The sequence below is a fragment of the Nesoenas mayeri genome, assembly GCF_963082525.1.
Source record: "Nesoenas mayeri genome assembly, chromosome: 3".
Taxonomy (NCBI): domain Eukaryota; kingdom Metazoa; phylum Chordata; class Aves; order Columbiformes; family Columbidae; genus Nesoenas; species Nesoenas mayeri.
The window spans coordinates 37,881,279-37,903,349 of NC_137544.1; the positions used below are offsets into that span (position 1 = coordinate 37,881,279).

Here is a 22,071-nt window from a genome sequence, read left to right on the forward strand (position 1 = left end):
GTATTCAGACCATCCGCTGTAGCTGTCTAAACTGACTATACTGAGAGAAGCTGAACTCAGAGAATCATAGAATAGTTTGGGTTGGAAGGGACCTTCAGAGGTCATCTAGTCCAAGCCCCTGCCATGGGCAGGGACATCTTCAACTGGATTAGGTTACTCAAAGCCTCATCCATCCTGACCTTGAACACTTCCAGGGTACAACTTTTCTGGGTAACCCAAGTGTCTCACCACCCTCATCATAAAAAAAATTCTTCCAATCTAAATCTACTCTTTTTGAGTTTAAAACCATTGTCCCTTGTACTGTCACTACAGGCCCTGATAAAAAGTATTTCTCCATCTTTCATATAAGCTCCCTTTATACAATGAAAGGCTGCAGTAACAAGATCTCCCCAGAGCTTTCTCTTCTCCAGGCTGAACAACCCCAACTCTCTCAGCCTGTCTTCACAGAGCAGGGGCTCCAGCCCTCTGACCATCTTGGTGGCCTCCTCTGGACTTGGTCCAACAGGTCCATGTTCTTCCTACGTTGAGGACTCCAGAGCTGGACGCAGTACTCCAGATGGGGCCTCACCAGAGCAGAGTAGAATGGCAGACTCACCCTCCTTGACCTGCTGGCCACAATTCTTTTGATACAGTCCAGGATACGGTTGGCTTTCTGAGCTGCACATATATATTACCAGCTCATGTCCCATTTTTCACCCAGCAGTACCCCTAAGTCCCTCTCTGGAGGGCTGCTCTCTGTCCCTTCATCCCCCAGGCTGTACTGATACCGGTGATTGCTCTGACCTTGGCCTTCTTGAACTTCATGAGGTTTGCACAGGCCCACTCCTCAAGCCCGTCCAGGTCCCTCTGAATGGCATCCCATCCCTCAGGCATGTCAACTGCACCACTCAGCTTGGTGTCATCTGCAAACTTGCTGAGAGTGCACTCAATCCCACTGTCTATGTCACTGATGAAGATATTAGATAGTACTGGTCCCAGTACAGACCCCTGAGGGACACCGCTTCTTACTGGTCTCCACCTTGGACACTGAGCAATCGCCACGGCCATCCAGCCAATTCCTCATCCCATCCACCTAACAGTCCATTCATTAAATCAGTATCTCTCCAATTTAGAGGTAAGAATGTTGTGGGAGACCACATCAAAGGCTTTACAGAAGTCCAGGCAGATGACATCCATAGCTCTTCCCTTGTCCACTGGTACAGTCACTCCATCATAGAAGGCCACCAGATTAGTCAGGCACAATTTGCTCTCCTCCCTGGGTAGACGTGACAAGAACCTCTCCAAACAGACTGAACTTAAGTCTATCATTACAAAACCTAATTAATCTAGAAGAGCCTAAGAAAGAATATCCTTAAAGCAGCTGCAGAGACATGTCTGCAAAGCGATTTCCAGCTTTTTCACAGCTCAAGTGATATTCTTCAGCAGACAAGCAGCATGCTCTTGTGTACAGAAATTCAAAGGGTTTGTTTCATTCCCTGTCTCCCAGGGAAGTTCACAGGGCCAAGCTGGTGCTTCAGTTCATGAGAAGTACAGTAAACTTGGCTATATAAGAGCACTTCAGTTGCTGCATCTTCTGAGAAATCGATTACTTGTGTTTGGACCCATAATCTTGCCTAGTGAAAAGGTGATGCTTTTGACATACGTAATGCTGTTATTAAACTCAGGTCACACTGTGCTCTACCAGGGTCTCCTCTTCCTGTTTGCCTCTACTGGAGAGAAAGGAGGATTCCTATCATAGCCTTTTACACAGCAAATCTGTTCCACTTTAGCAAGGGCTAAGTCCATTTTTTTAATTGTGGCATATATAATCTATTAAATTTGCAGAGTTCAGTTTATGATTTCCTGTCCCAGGTGATTTCCTACTAACAGTGGAATATGGAGAATTCAGCTGCTCCCTTAAGGCACCACTTAAGCTAAACCAGGTCTGCAGTACAGTTTTAGTCCTTAGATTTCTGTCTTTTGCTTTGCTATTTCTTTGTGCCAGGTCAGCAAAACTAATTGAGACAACTTTGAGTAGTTCACACTACTCATACCTTTCCTATTTACAAAATTTAGAAAGGACTAAGCTTGGAAAGTGTGGGGACAGTTCATGGCCCTGAGAAATCTAGGACTGGCCTTTCATTCTCAAAGACATATGTTTAGATCATGTTATTACATTTCATAACAGGACTGTTTAGATGCTTCAAGAGACACAGACAAAGCTGTTTCTTAAGAGAAAGTGAAGCAGCAAAGGAAACAATAGGCATTCTAGAGAGTAACTACTGCAGAATTCATTGAGATGAGTAGAAAAAAACAGGTTGCCAATAATGGAAATTTAAATAACAGAACTGTGTACAGTAAATAAAGTGTTTATATAAAGGTACTTAAGTAAGCAGCTTCAGCTCCACGTGGCTTTTAAAGCTAGCATTGGCTGTTAGATGCCCCACTCCCCATATTTTTCCAATGACAGTGAGGCATTTTGATGCCACACACAAGTTTGTAATATCTTCCACTGTGTACCCGAACACTTTTCAAACATTGAAGACATTGCTCTGAGTCAGGGATTTAAGATTTCTAATTTAAGAAAGGGGAAGTAAGGCAGGAATTCAAACATAAGGGTTGACATTTCTACAAGCACAGGTAGGATTCAGTATCTAGTGGATAAGCTCTGGGGAATGCTGCAGTGCCATCTGAACACATTACTTCTTTCAGCTGTACTTCTGCCTACTGCTTGCGCAATGGAACATGGGTCTGTACCTCTGCCATGTCAGTTCAGTCCAGCATAAAAATAAGTTTGCTTTGCAATCAGCTATGACACTAACCTTTAAACTGAAGCTCTAAGCTCCAGTCCTCTCTGCAGTAAGACTGGTTTGAATCAAGGTCCACCCTTCTATCATTCTGCGTGCCCCTCCTTCTCCTTGTTCATTCTACAGGCAAAATTGTCTGGATTAAAAAAGCTGAGGAAGCAGAACAAGGAAGAAGCACATCACTTAAGCTGAACAGTTCATTGATTGAATTCAGCACCCAACTCCCGAAAGCACAAGAGGGGGCAGCATTTCCCTGGGAACTGCTTGAATCTTCATTGTGTCAAGAGGAAACGGCTCTAGAGCAGCAGCCAGAGATTCAGGCAAACATCCCCTTCTGCAGGTTCTGCCGCAGAGCAGTGATCTCCTGCGGACTCCAGAAACAGTCATGAAGCTGGGGGGTGACATGGCAGCAGTTGCAGACAAGCTACACTCAATCTTGACAGAGAAAACTGTCAGAGCTACAAATCCTTTGGATGAAACCTGCCTGTTTCCTCAACACCAGCCCCAACCCCACTACTGATTAGTTTGTCCCTCCAGAAAAAAGCAACTGTTGTCCCCTCAAAAGCAGGTATTTCCTTCCAAGTGCAAAAGCACAATGAAATAATTTCACTGAATGTTAAAATTTGCAAATCTGTAATTTAGGGAAGTTCAGAGAGTTGCAAAGGATTATGTTAACATTGTTTACATCATGGGAGATAGGAAAAATGCACAAATCAAGGCATATCACTGTGATTAGTCTGATGCAGGGAAAAGTGAAGGGTAGAAAAAAAATGACACATTTTTGATCAACACAGAACATCAAAACAAATTAATAAGACCTGAAATAGCTAACTTTTTGCAGAGGCCATGTTTTGTAACATCCGTGAGCGAACTTCATTCAAAACATCTTCCAGGAAAATTACTTCTCCTCTCCGAGTCTTCATCCCTTGAACTAGACCAAAAGACACATGCTGGCACCTGTGTTGAAAAGCAGCAGGACCTAAAATTAAATTTTAATCAAGAGAAATGTTTGCAGTGTTTGTTCAGTGCTGGATTCTTACCAGGAACCAGCAATAACAGCTGAATAAATAGTGCTCCAACATGGGAATCTTGGTGATATAATCAGTAACTCTCAGTTCAGCTACCAAAGCTCCATACTTATTATATAATGGGAAAATTATGATGAGAATTATGATAACCTGGTCACTTGCGTGCTCTTGGGAACCTCTCTTGCTACTAGCTTTAGTACAGAGGACTCAACACAATAAATTGAGGAGAGGCAGGATGTAGACAGATCAAATTACCGTGGCAGCACAGAACTGTTAATAACATTACAAATGGAGTCATAATAATTAAATTGTGGCCACATTAAACTAAAAGAGTAATTAATCATTGCTAATAACAAAACATTCATTGTGCCTGCTTAAAATAATCCCAAGCATTATTCTGGATCCATAATCTAAGGTAATTTCATTGCAACTTTAAGCACTATGAAAGGAGGCAGATTAGTATTCCTGAAGGCTAAAATTCTGTATTTAACCACAAAAGACATGCATTCTGTCGGAGAGGAATATGATTTAGCCTGCAGATCCATTATTGACCTTTGCTCAGATTGCTAACAAGATTGGTAATTACAATGAATAACAGTGGGGATACATTTCCCTGCAATAGGTACTTCAAGCCTGAAGCACAATTCAAACTCAGATTCAGATCTCTGCTAAAATATTGTACTTCAAGAAGTAATTGTTTAATATGGGATCACACAATATCCCAGAAGCTATGCCATGAAGCCTCTGAAAGGTAGTTTCCCTTTTTCCCATTTTTACATCAAGCAGTTATGAAAGACCGGTTCAATGAGAGGCAGGGTTTTCACATCCTGAACACATAAAATAAAGCAGCCCAGCAGGAGCGGACATACAGAATGAAAAGGTTGATGCCAAGGACCTGAAGCCCACAAGGGCACACAGCTCTGAAGGTTTTGTGTTCTCATGTTTTCCTCCTCACTGGACTAGCATTAGTTGGGTCCTACAGACCAAATGTCTGCTTGCACTCTGGAGCTCAGTGGTTGCACACCAGCAGCACATCTTGTAGCCTAGTTTCATCCAAAATGCCTACATGATGTGCTACAGTGTGGTGGTGGATAGATACAATCAGGAGATTCTCTCCAAAAGAACACTCCACTGAAATTCCAATGTGCATATTACATACTCTTAAAAAAAGAAAAAAAAAATGTAATAAAGATTCATAAATACATACCTTTCTGCCCAGTCATAACCCATGAGCTTCAGTATTTGAAACAAATGTTGGAAGTGATTACTTTGAGTTTTATCTGTCTAAGGAATAGAATAGGTGCATATTAGAACACACTCCACATTTGATAAGGACTAGCTTTTAACACACAAACACACAATACCACACATACTGTGCCAGTAAGCCACCACAAACAGAATTAAGACCTATAAGGACAGGTAAGACTTGAAAATGTAACAGCTGGAATCTATCGCAATGGGATTTTATATCTTGTCAGAAAAAGTAACCTACCTTTGAAAAAATCATTGTTCCTAGGTCACGAAGCCAAAGCCATGAACAGAAATGAAACCTTGATGTTTAGTGTCACATAAACTGTGAGCTGCCCATCAAACAAAATGTCTCCATTTTCACTTCAGAACCTTGCTGCTCTTGTTATATTTCCATATTCTACATCACCAAACTTTAAGGTTCCTTTGGCTTAGGAACAGAACACTTCTTTAAGCTCTCTCTCTCCAGAACCCACTGGTTTCTTTTGTCTCCAGCATGATTTGAGGAGCTTTACATCATAAGTCCGGTGCATAATTAAAAAAAAAAAAGTATAAATTATCACGGTTTCATATTAATGATGCATCTTGTGCTCTCTTCCACTTCCAGTTACTCTCTCCTACAACTCAAGGCAGTTTCTGGTGGAAGTTTCTTTATGTCTAACAATGATCTTTGCGTTTCTAGCTACAGCTGTTGCTATGAAGTTCACTTTCTTACCTAGTTGCTTTGACTTCATCACTTAAAGACTCCTTTGTCCCTCCTTAAAAAACACTGCAGTGATAAACAAATAATCAATATTTCTTTATTAGTTTGGTGTTGCAAGACAGAGTCAGCAGCGAGTGAAGTGCATATCTGCATTTTTTCTCAACTCTATCGTTGTATCAAACCTCAAGCACCTGCCTCCTCTTTCACAATCCCTCCTAACCTGCTCTGCTCCGGTCTATCACCTCTCTCTGTGCCGATTCACAAGCAAGGCTGATAAATGGATGGCGGTGCTCAGCATTTCAAACAATGCCTTACAAGCTCTTTTCCATACACTTTACATATGAGAGAAGCTCTCTGTACCTGTAACAAAGCCAGATGTCTCTCACTGAAAGATCTCACAATGAACTTTATCAAGCTTAGATTGAGGCCAGTTCACTGGCCAATGCTGCCTCGTGGTTTCCTCTACTTCTCTCTAGGTCTGAATCCATCTCTATTCTCCTGTTTTACATGAGATTACATATTCTGTGACAGAAAATGGTTTCGTTTTGTGTACACAACAGCATGTCCCTCACCACCTGGGCCACAATTATAGCATTTAAAAGCCTTTTTGGAGGACTGCAGTCTTTTGTGAGTAGGTATTGTGATAAAACGTCATACTCACTGACAAAAGACTCCAGTCCTGAACTGAATTTTTTCTTTGTAACTGTTCACAGAGCGGAGTTTTCAGCTAAAACAAAACTAAAAGCCAACTTACGTTTGCAATTACTTGTCTCAACCAATGTACACAGAAATAGCATACAGAACAATGTTCAAAATCATCAACAGAAATAATCTAATAATAATTTAATAGCTTTTAAAATGATCCTTTAAACTTCCACTGAAATAAGAACATGAAAAGAGAAGCCAAGGTAAGAACACCTAACAGGCAGTACAAGCTGAATTCCAGGTTTCAGCTGGCAACCTGAAAATTAAGTATCAACCCCTGTGTTTCAGGGATGCTGTGCAATACAGCAAGAAGCATAACAGTGAGTGCTTATTATGCTTGAACAATCCACATAATTAAAATTGCATGAAAAGCAAATTTGTTAAGGATGGAAATAAATACTAGGAGTACCATACAACTTTATCTCTGCCTAAAATTAATACTCAAAACATGGATGTGTAAGTAGGTTAAAAAAGAAGAACCCACAGACACTAAAACCAGATTTTTTTCATAGTTTCATAGCATGGCAAAAATAACACAAACGCTCAAAAAGAAGATTCATATTATGAAGAATGGCATTTTTTTTCTTTACAAGCCCCAAAATCATCTGTGTCCAAATGCGGTCTACGCGGTTAGCTTTATGGGAGAGATTTGCAGTCATGACAATGTGGATTATATTAATATTTAATTCTTCATATACAGAAGTGTTTTCATCTCCTGTTTTGCATACAACACTCAACAGAATCTTAGCACCTCTTTAATAATACGTCACACATTTTTAAATGTTTTGTTCATATCCCTGCATTTTTATGAATTAAGTAGGATTTTTAAAAAATATAAATTGATGAATGCACTGATTTGTAGCATTACAACTAATAAACCAATTTAATGTTCTTTTAAACAAGTTGATCTGACAAGAATAAGATGATCTTATGCAGTAAGACTCTAAATAATTTTCTTGTAACAAGATTGGGATTCTGAAATACATTTGTATTTAATAATGAAAGACTAAAAATATCAGTGTTCTTGCCTAAACCCATGAAGTCCTCCCACCTCTGGTAACACTGAGTAAATCATAACCCACTACAAAGCATTGGCACAAAACAGCAGCAAAACTCAGCAAGGCTGGCAGCTCTATCATCAGGCTATCTGTCCCGCAAACTCTCTTAATAGTTTACGTTACCACTCTCTTGTTTTATGACCCACTTTCTAAGCCCCCCAGAAAGTCAGAAATGATAGAAATACTAACCATGTAATCCCAAAACTACGCAGCCTTAGCAAGGTTGAGAGGACAGGACTAGACAGGCTGATCTGTCATTACCCACTTGAATGAGACAGATTCTGACGGTCACATCGATCACACCACAGTCCGGCTGTGCTGTGTATCTGTTTGGATCAGGAGTCGATCAAAGATGCCCAGGCAAGGAAGTGAATGATTACCAGAGTTCAGCTACGAGAAGCGAGTCAACTCAAAACTGTTGCTTTTGTACCTCCTCACTCTATTAGTTTAACATTCAGCCCCCCTCCTAATTCGTGCAAAATATTCACCCAACTATTTTCTTTTTTTCTAATGACTCCTTCTGCCTTGGTCCCTGCTACTTCATGGTATAAAACATACAAATAATTCCGTACTCACATGAACTAAGCAGGGAGCTTCCTTAACTCCTAAAGCATTGCACTTTCTCAGCAACACTGCCCTTCGATGCCAGTGAATCTACTACCTTCCAGTCAGTAGAGGTAACTTCCTCCCAAAAAACATAACAAAAAAACCCTGTTCTGTGACCACCTGTGGGAATGACAAGTTGGTAGAATCTTCCTGAAGACTGAAAATAAAAGGAGGAATGTGACTTAACTAAAAGTCACACTTTAAACTATCTGGGTATTTAATTTCATGCTTACTGATCTCTTCCCCCTCCCCTGATTCATGGTATTTCTAATATTATATTGGCTTTTGAAAGACTTGTACCAGAGAATATTTATGGGCTTTACCAAACACATCATAAAGAACATGCCAGAAACCTGCAGATTTTTTCCTCAGATCATTAACTGACTTCACATAATAGAATACAGTTTTCAATTTTTTTTGTTCTAAATCTAGGGAAAAGAAAAACGTAAAAGCATTGTGTGATACATCCTTGGCAATATTAAAGCAAAGAAGTTTCACACAAGTGTGGGGATAATCCTGCTATTGATTACAGATACTGCTGAAATTGTTAAAAAGCAAATTAATCAAACCAAGAAACGTAAAAAGATTTTCTGCCTACAACTGCTCCACATTGATTAAGCAGTACTTTATGTGCAACTTCCACATAATGAAACCAAGGCACTGTTCAAAGCCATAAAAATTTACATTTCAGATGAGACACCAGGACTTCAGAGTAGACCTAGATTCATTTCAGAGCATTAATTTCTAAATTTCTAAATTAACATTTTACAACCTCTTATAACACTAACAGCTTTTTCTGACTTTTTAAAATATTAATCACAACATGTATATGGAAAATATATCAACTGAGTAATAGTCCATTTAAAATGAATCGCAATTAATTTTTAAAACGAAGAATAACTCCAGAGCTGATTTTTCAACTGTTCGGTGGGTTGTGAATCAAAACAAAACCAAGCAGCACTGCCACATAGAGGGACAGTTGCTGAGCAGTAAGGGCATCTATTTTACTGCCCCAAAAAACATATGCCAGAATCATATTGAGAGTAAAAGGCTCCCTGGATTATTGGTGACAGTCAGGCTCTAAAGTGTTTGGTGAATCTAGAATTACTTACCACATAAATCATAGTATCCCAGCTATGCTTATTCATTCGGTCTATAGCAGCAGCAAGATCTCTGAAAAAGATAATGAGGAACTGTTTGGAGTGTCACTCAAACATACCTCTTAATTTGCCCCTCAGGAAAATAATCTACCTTTATGGAGGCAAGAGGACTGCCAGATTAGAGGGTCCATGTATGCCTGACATAAAAAAGAGGACACGTATATTTCTGTTCACAATGTCTTTGAATTTTTTTTTTCACCATCAGCTATGAAAATCACTGAGAAAACAGTTCTGGTCTGTCTCCCTGCTGGGACAATCAATCAACTGGGAGACTTGAGAGAAATGAGCCTCTCCTGGAGAACTAACCCAGTGCTCAGTGTTAGGCTACATGATAAAAAACTCATCTTCACACACACAAAGCAGACAGAGAAACAACTCACTTGAGTCTCTCCTGTCACAGCAAAGCTGTTAGCCCCATGTCCCAGTCTGAAACCCACCTCGGGTCACAAGAAGCAGCTCTGTGGACCACCTTCTGACTGAGGGAGGTTACTGCCTAAGGGACATGGAACACATGGGATGCAAGGGAAAAGCACTTTGCAATTGCACAAGGCTTATTATGGGATGTTTAGGGCAGGAACAAAAGATATGAGAAGGCAGGTAACATTATAAAAGGGGCAGGTGGCTTGTAAACTGACTGCTGGTTAGTATGTTTGTCCAGTTGTGCCCTGCACCTGATCAGCACAGCCTGTCTTGTCATCTTCTCATTAAACTCCATCTTAAACTTTTCCTGGGTGAAGCTGTCGCTCTTCTGTGTGCATGTATGTTTGGAGGTCTAAGTATCAGCAACTGGAGCTGTGAACCACTGGTTATACAAGGTATGACTCTGTGGTGCCAGCAACTGAAAGGACTGGAGGGAAGTGAAATTAAGTGATAGCAACCAGAGTCTGACCATGTGTTACAGAGGCCAAGATGTTTCTGCTGCCAACAAGCGAAGTGAGGACACACATGTCCACATGATTGACAGCAAACATCAAGCTGAATTAGCCAGCAAGCAGGTGAAGTGCCCTAGAAGCCAGGCACAGGTGTGTCTTCAAAGATGAAGCACCCAGAGGAATCTGTACTGTGGGTGTCAGGGGGTCCAGGCCAACTGCTGAGAGACTATGGGGCATGGGGTTAATGGAGAAAGACCCACCTGTGTACATGTGTGTCTCTGTGGAGGAGGCAACATGGGAGATCCGGGGCCAGCTGCTGGATGGACCACACATTTAAGCCTCGTTACTGGAGGGAGCTGCCGTGTCTGTACCAGCAGTTGGAGTGAGGCAATGGGTTGTGGGGGCTCGCACGGCCGGGTGCCAGCAAGTGGGGAGACCTGGGGATCTGGGGGCAACTAAGGGGCACACAATGTTGAAGCTCAGCTACTGGAGAGATCTACACCATGTATACATCTCTATACACATAATCCATATCTATATTACTTACGTATAAAATATTTATCACATATATAGATGTGTGTGTATATATATATACACACATGTATATTGCTTCACACTATTAGACCTTCACCCTAATAAGCCCCAGGGGAACAAAATTATGCCATTCACGCTGAGTGGTTTTGTCTGTGTTGCCCTGTTTGGTTGGCTCTGTGTATGTATGCATGTGTGTATGTTTGTGCCTACTGGGAACAGCTGCTCAGCCTTTACTGCTGGTTGTACCTGTGGGCACAGAGCTGTGGCAGCCTTGCTTCTGTCCTGCTGCAGAATTCAGCCCCTGCCTGTACAGCACTGACTGCAGCATCTCTCTAATACCCTTGTCCTGAAAAGCTGTACACAGTTTACCCTGAGGGCTAGACATCTGAATTATTTACATTACCAGCACAAAGAAACTGTTAAGGCTTCCATATACAAATACCCAAGAGGAATTTTAGGATACTGATGAGAAGGCAGGAGAACAATGATAAAAATCGATTGTACGCTGCTGGTGGCCCACTGAGTCAATGAAGACATGGCTGAACAAGCCATTTATTTTTTTTTTTGCTTCACACTGCCAGTAAACATTTTAAGCAAAGGTATTTCTGAAACCTTCATTATTTGGCAAGTGTTTATTAGATGAAGAGATCTCAGCTTTGTGTTCAAAGTCAGCAACTGGAGAAATGATTTATGGGAAGAGACTGGTTAAGGGGAGAAAAAGTATTTAAAAGCAGTTTTTCCTGACCCATTTTCATCCCACCATAGTTACATTGCTAGCTTCAGTTACAATTACTCATTCACAAAGGTGCTCCAGCCCAGAAATAAAAAAAGATTCAAAATCTGCACTATCAGTTACAAATGTAATCATGCACAAAGGTTTACTGGCAAAATAGGAGGCAAGTGTCCTGGTTTTGGCTAAGATACAGTTAATTTTCTTCCTAGTAGCTGGTATAGTGCTATAGCTGAGATTCAGAATGAAAATAACTGATGTTTTAGTTGTGACTAAGTAGTGAAAGATTTTCAGCTTCTCATATGGTACCAGGTGCACAGGAAGCCGGGAGGGGACACAGCCAGGATAGCTGACCCAAACTGGCCACAGGGATATTTCATACCATATGACGTCATGCTCAGTATATATTTTGGGGAAGAAGAAAGAAAGGGAGGACGTTTGGAGTGATGGTGTTTGTCTTCTCAAGTAACCATTATGTGTGACGGAGCCCTGCTGTCCTGGAGATGGCTGAACACCTGCTTGCCCATGGGAAGTGGTGAATGAATTCCTTGTTTTGCTTTGCTTGTATATGCAGCTTTTGCTTTACCTATGAAAGTCTTTAACTCAACCCACAAATTTTCTCACTTTTACGCTTCCGAGTCTCTCCCCAGTCCCATCGGGGGGAGCAAGTGAGCAGCTGTGTGGGGTTTAGTTGCTGGCCGGGGTTAAACCACAACAGCAAGAAACACAGATGGGCTTACTTGCCTTGTTATATAAAGCGATGTCCCATCACTACGCATGACGGTGGAAAACGATGAGAGGTCTTTCTTTTCTGAAAGATCCACAATTCCTGTCCCTTTTCTGTAAGTTGAGAGAAAACACTGAAGTAACTGCAAGCCAGATGCAAAATACAGGTCAAGTTCAGGTAAGATAAAGGTCAGCAACAAAATTAAGGCCTCTTGCCACAGAACTTCCTCACTCTAGACAATCTCATTCTTTTCTCTGAATGACTGTATCCTTTAAGTCTTTTAGAAGACTGTTTCATCTATATTTATTGTCACCATTGCTGATGCCAGAGAGCCGCCTGCCCACATTCTGGTGCATTTCATGACTACAGCTTCTGTCTCAGTTCAGCCAGGGAGCACATCAAGGCAAAGATCTCATCTAAATCTGATAATTAAATGGCACATGTAGCTACTAAAGTAATTAACAGCCTAAAGGGCCATCAGGAGTTGAACACTGTCATTGCACCTAATTTGTCACAGCCAGGCTTCTGTGCTAGCCACAAGGAAAAGTAAACTCAATTTTGAGCTGTGAGTGCACAACTCCTGTTGGCCTTCTACTAGGACAGCTACCAAAACCATCTAAAGAAAACTCTTCCCTATAGATGACATACACACCTCAGTCATCATATTTCATTTGAAATGCAACTGAGTTGTTAAGTAATCTACATCAGCAGATTGAATAATGAGGTCATACGTTGTTTTCTGAAGGAGTCCTTTATCCTCCAACATCTTTAGAACTTCCTGGGACTTCTCTTGGTAAAATGATTCTCCAGAATATTCATCAAAGTGCACTCCCAGACGCTGAAAAGTTCCAAGAACATCAAAGAAGGGAAACATTGTTAGACTGAGGCTGATCATTTCTTCAAACTAAGTTACATTATAGGTTTGTGTCACAGGTCAGATAGAGTGCAAAGACTAATTTTATTCCAAGAAATGTCACTTCACTGTTAAAAAGAAAGGATGTCTGGATTTTGATTTAATCAATTTCTGCATTAGAATTAGTCTCCCTGAGTTTAATACAGTGTTGGATATAATGTTCATGAGAAATTAGGAGTAAACTGGAGAGAGCTATTAGTATAAAAATTCTGAGGTAGGTCTCTAACTTGTGCTAGAGGTGAAACCACTGGACTGCAGAGAAGTTACTTGGACTTGAAATCAATCCTATTTTGAAAGGATGCTAAGATAAATAAATACATAAGCAGGAGCTGCTCACAAACACTGCTAAGCACACACAAATCACCAGTACTAGGAAGGCAGAGGGTACACCTAGGAGAGATGGAATGACCTTAGCTGTCAAAACTAGGTGAAATGTAATAGTATAAAAATACCAGGTTTTTAACTGAGTGCAACAAAGCGGTAAGTCCATCAGCTTGATACTTATTAGTTTGAAAAATAATTCAGAGAGAAAGATGTAGCAGCACCAGTCCTCATGTGATCAACGACGAGTGACCATCATGATGCTGCTGCATACACAGCCCAATACCAACTTACCTGAACAGGTCAGCTTCCCACCAGGATTATCAAGGCTGTGTCTCACTTAGGAGATCTTAACAGAGTACTTGGCATGAACCCGGTGATATGTTTTAGGGAAGAAATTAAAGCACAGCTAGGTTATCTGGATTATTGAAGAAGGGGTAGGCCACTTCTCTTTTAACTTTGCAATCAAGGATAAAAGAAGACATGACCGATTTCTACAAATACATCAAGAGAAGGGAGATAGAAAAGTGCAATTTTAAGTAAGGAAAAATGCTAAGAGAAGGAAGTGGTATAAAACAAGTCACAAATTCTTTGGAGCTATGAGTTAGAAAAAAAATGTCTAAGCCCATTAAAACTGGGCACCCATGAAAGAATTTCATTGAAAGAACATGAGAAAGAAGAACACTAGCTGGTTTTCAGATAGACTCTTCAGTAAGATTACATAGTATTCATACAAAAAGACCGGATTCATTGACAGAAGTTGTATCTCATTCCTGTTTTCCAAACTCCTAAGATTCATTTTGTGGTCAGTGGCACAAACATCTCCCACAAAACACTGGACACTGGCTCCATTCTTGAGATTACAGTATGCAACAGATGGCTGTATATTTAACTCAACTCAACCCAACCTGCAGGTAATTTATGCACTGATTACTATTGTAAACTCCTGTGCTATAATTACTTACACTCAATTTAATGTGCAACATACACAGCTCTGCATTATAACATTAGATCACAAGTGTGAAAACAGAGTTATCTCCTAATAAAATTTATGACATGGAAACTTAAATTTAGTGGGTTGCTGCTGACTTCAAAGATAAAGCAAAACTGAACGGTATTTATCTACCACTGATTTGCTTTGCTGCCTAGCACCATACTCCGAGCTTCAGAGTTTCTGAGAAGGCAGAATAACTCAGAGGGTCAATTACATGGAATCCATTAAACAAAATGTATCTAGGCTGTTAGCAACTAAAGTGACTGCCTAAATCGACTACCGTGCTTTTCCCAGACAGAATGGGGCATAATCTGGCATATTTAGAAACATCTTCCCCCATCACCGTAAAGTTTGCTGGAAAGGCAAATAATTGACAGCATTACAGCAAACTCTGTTCCTAAATCAGTTCACTGCTTGGCAGTTTCTTGGATGAAAAGGTGCTCTGCACTGCCAATTAGATTGATGGAGCAACAGATAAAAAGAGACCCTTGTACCAACAAAAAAGAAAAAGCAGTAGATCATTTGTACCTTATAAATTCGGACGTATTCCTCAATACTGAAGTCTCTAAATTGTTTCCAAAGTGACAATGTCTGCTCATCATGTTCCTCCAGTTTTCTAAAGAAATCCTTAGCCAGCTTCTTTGTGTTTTCATCTTCTGCTGCTTTGTTAATCTGCACATACACCTAAAATACAATGACACTGAAAATGTTGAAGAAGTATAATCCTCTCCTCCAATAAAAATAAGCAGAGCAAAGATCTACAAGAACAATACAAATACATTTAAAGATGACATTTGTAATACACAAATTTTAAAGCCGTGTTAAAAGAACACATTTCCCATTTAGAGAGGAAAATGCGCAGCTTATCTTGATACAAGACTAAGACCATAATTCCTTCCTGCTGTCACTATCATCGTCTTCATAACCTTGGAACAACAGCAGCAGCAGAATACGGAAGAACTAATTAATGCATGAATGGGAAACCATCCCAGACTTTTAAACCAGAGACTTTCCTCCAGAAGACCACAAAGTTGAAGAGACTCAATGTTTTACAAGCTCAAAAAAACCCTCAACCAGTTCCGATCCAAAAGTCACCACCTACCTATAGCACCATGCACCCATACTAATACATGATGTCTCTCTGTGGCTGAAGTCAAGTGTATGAATGTCAACATCTGCCTGGACGCACACGTAGGCGCTGTGTGTTTGCTAGAAGCATCACTAACTCTTGTATCAGCCAACTCTATCTAGGTACAACAAATTTGACTCTCCAGTCTGGAGAAGAGAAGGCTGAGGGGTGTCCTCATCTCAGTCTACAACTTCCTCAAGGGGGATGCTGATCTCCTTTCTCTGCTGACCAGCAATAGGTCATGAGGTCACTGGAACAGGCTCCCCAGGAAAGAGGTCATCGCACCAAGCCTGTCAGAGTCCAAGGAGCATCTGGACGACACTCTGAGTCATATGGTTTAGTTTTAGGTGGTCTTGTGAGGAGCAGGGAGCTGGACTCAATGATCCTTATGAGCCCCTTCCAACTTGAGATATTCTATAATTCTATCCTATAACATTCTTTTATATCTAAAGGTCAAATATTTGCCTAGATAATGATTCCTTGCCTTCCACATCTAGCATTTTGAAAGCCCATGGAAAAGTTTTCAAAAAGTATTACATAAAAATAATTAAATTAACTAGTGGTTACACTTTGTATTTAGACCCAAGTAGCTCACTGCTGTTTATGCCTTTGTAAGACAGTTTTGATCCCCAAATCAATGCAATCTTGATTTAAAAAACAAACAAACAAACAAACAAAAACTTAATTCCTACAATGTCTGGCCAATGAGTGTGCCAACAATACCTTGCTCGAATGAATTCTGCCTATTAAAAAAAACCTTCCAAGGCAAAACTCTTGAACTTTTCCCCTTCCTTTTATGTCCCAAGATTTTTAGAGATTTTAACAGACAGTACTGCTGATAAGCCTCAAAGATTAATGTTTGCTTAGTTCTGCCACAAAAAAGAAATTTAAAGTTGAGGGAAAATTCAACCTTTTCCAACAACAATGCTCTCCCTCCCCATCAGTAGCTTCACATATTCTAACATGCCCCCACCCCCTCGATCTTTGATGTTATAATGCAAAAGGCACATTTGCATCTCATTCTTGATTAAATGGAAGGTGCAAAGAGGTTTTGAAAGGTACATTTGTCTATACATTTATTTATATAGAAATTGTGCTATGGAAATTTTCTTTTTAAACTAACTATAGGAGAGAGTTTCACACAACAGCAGAAAAAGTACCACTTTGAAACGCATCTCAGTTTTTGATATAAACCAATAATACAGCTGAAAAAGTTAAAAACTGGCAATATTTGAGAAACTAATTTGGTCTCAAACAACTACTATTTTAGAATCTTTTGCAGCTTGACTGAATACTGTTCTCTGCCCTTGAAGGTAATTTTTATAAGGTCATAAAGCCTACATGCTATTGCAATAGATGGTATTTTAAAGCTTTAGTGCAAAATTCAAATACTCAAAATTTAAATCCTAAGAAGGGACTGAAACTATAAATAAAAGATAAATAATATGCAGTAATGCACAACCACAAGAATATGACTACTTCTTGTCATCTCTTTAAATCAGCTCTACAGCTCTAATACACCTGTGTTGAGACTCCATCAATTTTATTGAGCAGGCCTCCGGGATGAGGGAACAAGCAAACAAAATTTATATCAAAGAAGCTGGCAAACTCAGAAGGAGCTACTCTGCCATATAAACAATCTAATATGTATTCAGCTGTAGAGTCTCCAAGTATTCAAACACAATTTGTTCCTTTGCCAGTAAATAGATTTATGGAGAACAGTTATTCTGTGACATACTGCCCGAACATTGGCATCAGCAACAGCTGCCATACTGAAGGTGAAGCAGAACTCAGCTCTGTAGTCAGAGAACACTGGACAGTGACACACAAGAACCCTGACAAAACCCCATTAACACGTGAGATCTTCCTTGTAAAGCATGAGGGCTTGAACATTAGCCAGTCATAAAATGTTGTCCACCTATCCTTGTGGTTGTTGGATTTGTGCAGGTAAGTACATAAAGTCACGTTCTCTCACGTGTCACGTATGTGTTACCCCCACCACAGTTGTCAACTAAAGGTCACTTACAAGTATCAAAAGATTGACAAAAACATTTTTTGTATATTGCACTATATAAAACAAGAAATGACATAGGAAATGGTAAAAAGAAAGAAATAAATATTAACTCAGATTATATTAGGCATGTTTGAATGGAGCAAACCAGCAACCAAAACCATATTAGTCCTGAAGAAAAATGAGATTCATTAAACTACCTCAATCTTTATTGCTAACCTGATAGTCCACTGACTCAGTTTTGTCCCTGACACACAGAAATGCAATCTGTAGCACTTGCACAAGGCTGGGCAGCACTGTGGGCAACCAAGAGGGCAAACCTCCTGCAATAAAACTACTGCTGAAAGGAATTTCCTAAAAGTCTGTCAGCAGAAACTGCATCTTCTAATGTTTCTGGCTCTTTCACACTCACTGAAGACACAAGACTCAGAACAGGATTCTGGAAAGTGATAGTCGCTCCTTCTTACCTATATATGCTAAGGCTCCACATTAGATACAAAACACTTTAAAGACCACTTTCCCCAACCACAGTGAATTGTGTATTGAGCAATGGAAATATTACTTACTCTAAAAAATATTAGCAATGAGAGGATTTTTTCAGCATACATGCCACTTTTTTCACAAGTTTGGTAACATACTATGGCATCAGATGCGAGACTTCACTCCAGTTAACACAGTGACATCAGTGGTCAACTATACCCAGTTAAGACAGTTGATATCAGTCAAGCTGGCCGTGGTGGTAGCAGCAATCAATGCAGCCTAAGTACATCTATGATTACCTTCCTTTTGGGGGGCATTTTTCGGCCTAATGAAACCTGTCTCTGCTGCCACAGCCTAGTGAAAACTGTTTCTGCTGCCATGGCCCAGGCTAGCACTGTTCCTTCAAGCAAGGTTGTCCAAATCCAACACGAGTCTCATCATGACCCTGCAGACATATCATTCTGTACAAAAGTGACAACCAAGTCAAATGGACTGTCCTCTGAAGTCCCTAGTTGGTCTTCTCTGAACTTACCTCAAAAAGGTGTTGTAAAGGACTGGATTTTAGCTTTTCTGTGTCACCAAACTGTTGGAAACCAACACCCAATAAGCCTTGAATAACAATTAAATACAAAGTTAGAAGATAGCTCAGAGTATACTGCTCTGTTGTTTTCATAATCAGTTCTAATCTTAATACTGTATGTAATAAAACAAATGTCTTGTATTTTTAAATAATATAACGGCGTATGCTACAAAAACAGATAACCTATTATTCTACTGTATGAAAACAGACTGTAACTAGATCATCTTTAAGGTCCCTTCCAACTCAAACCATTATATGATTCTGTGATTATGATTCTGTGATCCCCAGCCATTGTTATACTCACCAGCTATTGGCAAGATGCAGCACATGTCGGGACTGATTCCCACTCAGATGTGCTGAATGGTAAATGGGCAGGCTAAATACAGAAGTTAACTTTCCCTCCCACAGGGCATTACATTGTATTTCTACTCCTACTCAGTTGCCAACTGTCCCAATATCAAAAAAAATATTTGTTCTCTTGGAGACATTTTTCTTTGCCAGATCTGGCTGGTTGGCCAATGGGTTTGAAATTTACTAGGAGCAAAGTGACAGGAAGACAGATGGACAGATAGTGTGACTGCATAAGCTTTGTTACCTTAAGAAACCTGCCCCCAAACTGCCTAAAGGTTGAGAACTTCTCTGCCATGTTTCAGCAAAGTATGTTCTCAATTACTACTTTTTAAAGCCTCTGACAATGGCAGTTGTAATAGAAATGCTGACAGATCATTAATTATAGCACTGCTTCTGGGAAAGGACCATTACAATAATATTCCTATGCTATAATTTTATGAAGCATAACTAGATTATTTGTTATAAAACCTGTCATATATTTGAGCTGAGCCAGCCCAAATAAAAAGGGGAGCACCCATTTTGAGAGACACAGTTGGAACTACTAGGTCAAAAACATTATTCTAACAGTTGTGTGTTGGACAAGTACACATGCAAATATTATAACAGGCATTGTTATCTTTATATCTTCAGAAAATTCTGTATTAAAATACATAAAATTCCTGATATTTAGACTTTGGAGTACAATTTAGTATCTTTGAAGGGTGAAGGAGGTCAGTTGAGAAGCCCTTTAACCACATTGCATTTGGTTGCTTAATCATCATTGCCACATTCATTATACAATAACATAGTGATAAAATTATGTCTAAGGGGCAAAAATGAATGAAATACAATGATGAAACTTACTGAATTTTAGGTGACCTCATTCTTTATTCAATTCCTATGAAATAAATCCTAAGTGAAGCAAAGCTCTGCTATAAACCACTGATTGATCAGAAACAGAAGCAGAAAAGATGAGTTGTGGAGGAAATAATTTAACAAAGGAAAAAAATATGCTGTTACTGCTCTCACAGTCATAAGGATGTTCTGCTCAACTGTCTAAAACCCAATAATTCACTCTAGAAGGAAAATGGGCAGAACTGAATACATTTTAGTTTTGTTGCCTACACTGTTGAATCTGGATACATAAACGGAGTAGAAGTAGGGTATCTACACTAAGTTTTTAACACAGCTCTGTTCATGAAGTTGATTCATTAATGTCCCCATAACAGTGATGCCAGTGAAGCTGGAGGGGGTAGCATAAGGGCTGGAATGAGCAAAAGTGACTGCTTAGTTGACATTGCACTTTGTGTTTGCCATTTAAAAATAAATATATGGACACTGTTTTCAAAAGCCACTGCAAAAGATGTGGGGGAGTTTTACAGTTTTCACAGGTGTACCAGCTTTCAAGGACAAAGAAGTGGGCATAATTGTATTTTTCAAAATGCCTAGAATATGTCAAAGTCAGCTTTTAGAGGGAAATGAGAAAAGGAGAGGAGAATATGGATCAATTTAAAATGCAAGATTAATAACAGAAACTTGTGAATTGTGTGGATGGGTCAACTGTCATATAAGAGGGATGTTTACAGATCCAGCAATTGGACATAAATGATCTCTGGTCTGGGAATAAATATCAACCCATGGTGGGCTGCACAGGAGAAGATTTTTCAGTCCTCGCTTATCTGATGGACACTTCAGAAGAGGTAGAAGCGTGTATCTGTGTGCATGCAAACATGCATGCATGCAAGATTGATAGTCTTCTAGGCCTATTCACTTGCACATTCTCCACTTACACACCTCTCTTTTTCTACTTTTTAATGGGAAACTGAACATTTTGGGGGAAGTGTTAGGATACCTCTAAAAGATACAAACTCTCTGGGCCTCAACCTGCCAATATGCAGTTGCTACAGGAGTTAATTATGCTCTGTGAATAATGAACTAGTTTCCAGAGGGAATTAAAAAAAAAACCTTATAAAGAAAATCTCACAACACACACAAAGACAACCAAATACAAAATACACATTTTGTTATAATTATTGTATTGTTACGTACAGGTGTGGCACAGTTAAATTAGCAAGCTTATCCTTCCACAACTGTTACACATTCAAAATCTGAATAAGGAAGACAGTATCATAGTAGACATGCAACACCTATGGAAATACATACGTATTTTGTCTGGAGGCAGCAATAGAAGTTTGTTCTGCTATGAGACCTCCACAGGTATAGCCAGCACACTCAGAAAACATTTTACTGCCCTTTAAAAGTAAATCCCAAATTACACATATGTTATCTGAGAGAGGAGCTACTGAGGGACAAAGGCATTGCTGGGTAAATTTCCTCCTGTTATTTCTTGTACAGTACTATAGGTCATACTGCTGATGAATAAGTCTGGATTGTTTTGTTCATATTTTAAGGATATTAACCACACATTCCATGCATGGAAACACAATACTACTCTTTATGAGTCCAGAGTGAATCCAACAGGCCTGCAAAAACTGAAGCTGGAAACCTAGACCGTATTATATAATAGAAAAGGGAACAGGAAAAATAAGTATCATAAACATACCAAACTGCATGCCCCAGTCACCAAGGTAATTTATTCTTCTTACTTCATGTCCCAGTGCAGCTTTGAGATTTGCTATAAAATTCCCTGGTAAGGAAACAAAATATGTATTATTATTTTCCAACAGAAAAGCTTTCAGCTAGTGTATGATCTGTATTCAAAATGAAGAGGAAAAGCAATCAGATGAACTACTCTACAGAATTTGCTAAAATATTTCAGAACTAAAAGCATTAGTATTCTGAGCAGGAAAAGACTGGGCATTTGAAAGGTGCCATAAAGTGTCTCATACAACAGTGATAAAAACATACACGTGTGTGTGCATGTACATACTGCAAAGTATATTAATATGAAAAACACTCTTTAAAGTCTTCTTGTACTCTCACAAATGCGCGCAGTATCCATAATTTCCATTACAGGCAGGCAACATCATACCAGGAGGTTAAGCAAGTACTCAGATTCACAAACTGCTGTTAACTGTGATGGTAAATAGAGAGCATCAAGTCCTGAATGTCTATATACTGCTAGAGCAGTACTGAGCTCTGCACTTAACACACTATATGACCGATATGCTCCAAACTTATCGGATCACTCATGTA

General features: G+C 39.6%; 1 protein-coding gene across 4 annotated transcripts in view; it reads right to left on the bottom strand.

The window, feature by feature from the left end:
* Positions 1-22,071, bottom strand: part of RARS2 (arginyl-tRNA synthetase 2, mitochondrial) — a 69,807-nt gene that overhangs the window by 6,467 nt on the left and 41,269 nt on the right. For all 4 annotated transcript variants that reach the window (XM_080341764.1, XM_080341765.1, XM_080341766.1 and 1 more), the window contains 8 exons: positions 21,479-21,562; positions 18,538-18,614; positions 14,914-15,069; positions 12,889-12,995; positions 12,175-12,270; positions 9,247-9,307; positions 5,022-5,098; positions 3,619-3,743 (listed from right to left, as the gene is read on the bottom strand). In XM_080341764.1, coding sequence (XP_080197890.1) covers positions 3,619-3,743; positions 5,022-5,098; positions 9,247-9,307; positions 12,175-12,270; positions 12,889-12,995; positions 14,914-15,069; positions 18,538-18,614; positions 21,479-21,562 — 783 coding nt within the window. The remainder of the gene's footprint in view (positions 1-3,618; positions 3,744-5,021; positions 5,099-9,246; positions 9,308-12,174; positions 12,271-12,888; positions 12,996-14,913; positions 15,070-18,537; positions 18,615-21,478; positions 21,563-22,071) is intronic.